Raw genomic sequence first — 5,639 nt, forward strand, 5'->3', positions numbered from 1 at the left:
TATATATATATATATATATATAAAAAATATATAGTATATATTGCACACACACATATACACATATATGTATATATGAAACCTGAATTCTTCATTGTGTTTCATTAGATTCCACAGCAGGTAACGGAGTGCTAACAAAAGCCACAGTTCCCATCTATGCAACAGGGGTCCTTACATGTTATATTCAGGTAAGTTTGTTTTTCTGTTTCTTTAAATGTATAATAATATGAAATAAATATTCTATCAAAACCCCTTTACTGTTTTCTTTGAAAACTTACAGTGTTCTTGTGCTTTCAAGATACCTGGTAAAGTGGGCAGCTGTAAACACATTTAAAAGCCAAGTTTTCTTGTAAGGTTGTCCACTACATTTAATAGTGCCATGTGCCTCTATCCAGACTATTAACGATATGCCATAAATGGCTTCTCAGCCATTTAACTCTGACCCCTGCAAACGTAACTTAGAAAAATTTACTGAAATAGATGGAACAGATAAGCAAGTAAATCTCCATTTTGGGCAGCATAGTTGGAGTCTTAACATTTCAGTGTTACCTAGTATTAAACACTCCATAAATAATGCTACCTAATCCTTCAGTGATCAGCAGTTATGGACTGGCATATACATAGCTTACAGGAAAAAATACATACTTCACCATCTCACAGATGTTGAGAGGACTGTGAGCAATCACAAACTGGCAGGAGCCATGAAAGTGATTAAGTGCTCTTCTTAAAAGTTTATTTAGTAAAACACTTTGGGTAACTTATGCAAAACTATGTGCTTAGTTGATGAAATACAGGAATACAGTGTTGTCTTGTGTTTACTTTGAAAGGTTCTTGTACTTGAAACCACATTTTTGAAGTTCATAAGAAGATTGTTAAAGGTTATATCCAGTTTGTTCTCATTTTGAAGTCTGCCTCTCTTTTAGCTGTAGGTCATCAAAGACACAGCAATACTGCTACTGCTTTTAATGTTGTACGCTATTTTTCAGGAAGAAGACCGCAAGCTGTTAGTCGGATTCTTAGAAGATGTAATGACCATGCTTTCACTATCCCATGCTCCTCTTGATAGCCTCAAAGCTTCCTTTGTGGAACTGGGGTAAAGAATATACCTTGGAGTTGACTAGATCTAAATACATCAGAAGTTTTTATGAAAAGCTGCTAATCTGTCTGTAATAACTGTGATGGTTTGGGTGAAAAAAGAGCATACTTGCTTTTTTTCCTCAGTGTTTCACAAAATTTAAACTTTTAATCTCGAGATTAAAAATGTAGTTGTAAAAAAAATTCAGAAGTGTAAAACAAAAAGCAACAAAACAAAAGCAACAAACCTGCAAAAATCACTCATTGAGAATAAAATGGAAATTAATTTTGTCTTTTCCATAGCAGTAAGATGTATTCTCAATATGTATTTGCACTGAATTCAATGTCCTGTATTGAAAATTATATTCTTAAAGTTGTTGATTTTTTTAATGAACTTCAAAATGCAACGTATTTTCTAGACAGCAGCATGTTGCATGTCCTTCAGAATTAGATAATGTTATATATCCTTCAGAAAGGAGTTGGAGTTTTACATTTGTTGAGCAATGGATTCTAGAGACTATAGGCAGAGATCATATTCAAGGTTTGGGAGGTTTTGGCTGTGCTGTGTTCTTTGGGATTCGGGTTTTTTTTTTTGATTGCCCAACTGTTTTCTTTTAGTGCAAACCCAGCTTATCATGAGCTGCTATTAACAGTCTTATGGTATGGAGTTGTCCATACTTCTGCTCTTGTTCGATGTACAGCTGCTAGAATGTTTGAGGTAAGTGTTATCTAAGCTTTTTTTTACACCATTTTAAAACTAGAGTTTATTTTTAAAAACAGCAATTCAGATAATGCTGTTGCATTAGAAATTACAAATGGCTTACATAAGTTGTGTACCGTGTGATGGAGCAGGAAGCTGTGCTGCAGTTGTTTCTGCATCTGTCCTCTGTTCAACAGCACATCTTTCTGCATATCTGTAGATAAAAATAACTATTGCTTTGCTGTTCAACACATCAGTAGCCTAATTCACAAATAAGCAGTTTTCCATCCTTCTTGTGTATACTCATAAAATATACTTGCACGGTAATTCAAACTAGTTTCCCTTGGTGCAAGTTATGGTGGTAAAAACATACATTTAACCAATTTTGTATTTTTTGTTAAAATGAGGATATTTTATGATTACTTTACTTGCCACTTAGTAACAGCTTCATCTTTCCCTTAATAGCTATAAATTCATTCAGGATAAAAACTGTTACATTTAACTAATAAGTTAGCTTTTATTTCCATATCATGCCTTTGTTTCATCAAGTGTTAATTAAAAGGGGCATATGCAAAAACTCTGGGACGTACTCCACTTGCTGAACAAACAACGTTTGATTCATTTGGGTAGCTTTGCAGTGGACCTCTAGCTGAAGCTTCAACCTTGTATCTATTTGCAAAACAAAACCTCAAGTCTGCCTAGGAAAAAAGAACACTTAACCATTAGTATTTTTTACTGCAACTCTGCAAGTCATTGCAGGTAAAGCAGTAAAAAAGCACTTTAAGCCAAGAGGTAATGGCTTGAAACTGAAAGAGTTAGATTTAGGTTAAAGTGTTCAAGGCCAGGTTGGACAGGGCTTTAAGCCACCTGGTCTAGCGGGAGGTGTTCCTGCCCATGGTTGCCCTTAAGTTGTTTCTGAGTTGTTGCCTGGTTTTGAGGTTTTTATTTTTCTTTTTTTTTCTTTAATTTAACAAGAACATTGTTTATCATAGTAATAACATGCTTTTTTAATACTTTTTAATAAGCATTAGCCGAATGTGTGAAAAACCTGAGTTACAACAGGCTGTTTGTTGTCTCGATTGCAGTTTCTTTTCAAATTCAACTTTATGTTGATTATTTTTAGGCAGACCTGCATGTTATTTGACTGCTTTTTTCCTAGTGTAGGTCAGTTTTTACTAGAGCATGGGCAACTGTATTGCAGACACTTTTCTCACTTGAAAATAGTATCATATTGCCATTTCCTTAATAGCCATGGTACACATATTTATATACGGCAATACCTAAATTTGGGAAGTCGTCTCACTCTTGGAAGACTCCTTCATTCAAGTAATTTGTCACCTCAGAGGCTACTGAATGGCAAAGCCCAGCAATTAAATGATAAATAGCATGTCACCTGCAGGATAGCTCTTGGAGCTATAAAGATCTAAGCAGCACAGTGGTCTGTCTATACAGCAGCACAGGGACTGCCATGATTTGGGCCTACCAGACTGTGTTACCAAACCTTTACAGACTGTTAACGATTGGAAGGACACAGAAGTGATTTGGAGTCATTCTATCCTTTCTCCTCTTCAGGAGCAGGAAGCTATTTGTTACTGTTTCTAAGGTGTAGTATGCATAAGTAATGATCACACATCGGTCTAGAGGATTCAAAGCAGGATAAAAGTTTGCTTTGTGTGTCTCACTGTAACAGCTTTGTCCATGCAGCTGTTTCTGTTGCTTCTGTGTTAATGTTTTCAATCAGTAGTTTCCCATTTGAATGTCGGTGCAAATGGATTTTATTGCTGCTGGTTTGAACATGAAGCTCATAGTTGAGTTGTAAGTTTCACGGGTTTGTTTAGGTTCAAAGCTAGGAATGCTTATCTTCAGAATGACACTTGAATTATAAAGCATGTTTTATTTTCTATAGAACAGAACGATGCTATTTACCATGCTTTACCATAATTAGAAGCATGGCAGTCCACGTAGTCATGTAGCGAGATCATTCTGAATTGTTTGCTACTTCTGCAACTCCCACACTTTTTTTTTCCAAAGCACTGCATTACCTCTAGGCTGTTCTCAAAATTAAGATTAGTAAAGAAAACTCAAGTCCCTATTTGTTCAAAATTGAAAATAGTAAGCATACTCTAATTTAATCAGTGGGAAGATGGGTAAATCTATGTATGAGAGTAAGTTCATCATAGTCAAACAGTGAGCTATGTCCTTAACAGCTGTTCAAAGAGTAGCCCACAAGCTCAACACATCAGCACAGTTCCTGCCACTGTAAATAATCCTGAAATATACTGATATTAAAATGTAGTACTTGAACTGGCATCCCTAATAGTTTCTGAATAGAAAGTATAGGAAGATGCAGCTTTCCCCCTCCAAGTACTTTTACACAGCTTAACAATTCTCTCCCCATTCTTCCTCCTCCAGTTACTATCCGTAAGGCCACAGTATGTTTTCTGCATGTGTGCACCTATGCATGCATGTAGATACGAACACACAGAAATACTGTTTAATAGAAATGACTGCTTTGTATAGAATGCAAGGAACCTGACGTTCCAGAAGCAATCTTTTGCAATTTACTTTGGTTTAAATTCAGAGTTGGTAAGCAGGAACACTCAAATGTAAAGCAGAATGTAAACCCCTCCCTAGTTAAAGGGTGTAAATATTGCCTGCTTTTAGTATTGCGTGCTATACTGGTAGCTACTGATTTCCCCATGTCCTATGGATCTTTATGTGCTCTCTTGTTACGCTGCTGGGTTGAAAAGCCCAGTTTAATATGCGTTCATGATGTAAATTGAGTAATCAAATAATAGCTAAATATTAAAATGGCATTTCAGATTTCTTACAGGAACTACTGATAAGCTTATGTTTATCTACTAAAACCAGTAAATACATGCTGTCTTCCTTACATGAGATACAAAATGGAAATATCAAGGCTTTCCCTTTTTTATTGATGCAGACAAAATCTCCACCCTGTTTTGTTCAATATTGAGAAAGTTTGGAACTTGTAATTTTTTAAAATTAGTAGGTTTTGGTATGTTGAAAGCATTTAGAGGGTATCTGCTACATATGCAGCCGATGTATGCTTATGTATAGCTGCATTAGTAATGCAAACAAAATCACCTGGGAACATCTAAATTCAAACAATTTTCACATATTTATAGGTAATAAATTTCACTGCTATCTCAGATTTTAACATTTGGGATGTATTGCAACAAATAAATCTTCTTCATCAGTTCGCAAAAAGACTTGTTGAAATACATTTCATGGATAATCACAGGATTCTCCATTTTCTACCTGCATAGACCAACAAGGGAAACTTGGGAAATTTCACATACATACTGCTTGGTTGGTGGTTCAATCTAAAATAGTCCTGAATGACTTTAAGGAAAGCATTTGGGAAGGTGCTGTTCGTCACACTGTACAAGGTCTGAAAGGTATCACTGAGGGTGGGGAAAACTACATGCGTTTTGGCCTAAAGACATCCATTTTCATGTCAAAGCCACCTACTATGATAAATACAATTCTTTTGAGTTAGCAGCATTTAAATTAAACTGACAAATGCAAACTGGCATCACTTTAGTATTTAATTATTCATAATTTTAAGGCAGAATTACATTAGTATTTTAATACATAATTATTTGCTAAACTTTTGAGAGTTCAAGTTTTAAAACAGCTGAAAATAGAGAAAACATCATCACATTGTGGAATTTGTTAGGTTTCTGCTGATTGCCAGACCACTTCAGCTTTCTTCATGCCTTTGCATATATGAAGCACTAGTGTAGCAGTATTTGCTTAGCTTCTAATTTTGGTTTGCTTTTTGTGTTTTTTCTTCCTCTCTTTTGGTCGTGCCGTTCTTCTTCCCATGATACTGTGCTCACTC

The 5,639-nt window shown here is 35.5% G+C and overlaps 1 protein-coding gene across 1 annotated transcript in view; it reads left to right on the top strand.

Moving 5' to 3' along the window:
* Positions 1 to 105: 105 nt before the first annotated feature.
* LOC104409967 (lisH domain and HEAT repeat-containing protein KIAA1468-like) overlaps positions 106 to 5,639 on the top strand; it is a gene marked incomplete at its 5' end in the record, with an annotated part of 16,642 nt that continues 11,108 nt past the window's right edge. Inside the window, 3 exons of the mRNA XM_010020010.1 lie at positions 106 to 185; positions 984 to 1,090; positions 1,690 to 1,789. Coding sequence (XP_010018312.1) covers positions 106 to 185; positions 984 to 1,090; positions 1,690 to 1,789 — 287 coding nt within the window. The remainder of the gene's footprint in view (positions 186 to 983; positions 1,091 to 1,689; positions 1,790 to 5,639) is intronic.

The sequence above is a fragment of the Nestor notabilis genome, unplaced genomic scaffold (assembly GCF_000696875.1).
Source record: "Nestor notabilis isolate BGI_N333 unplaced genomic scaffold, ASM69687v1 scaffold14188, whole genome shotgun sequence".
NCBI classification, from domain to species: Eukaryota; Metazoa; Chordata; class Aves; order Psittaciformes; family Psittacidae; genus Nestor; species Nestor notabilis.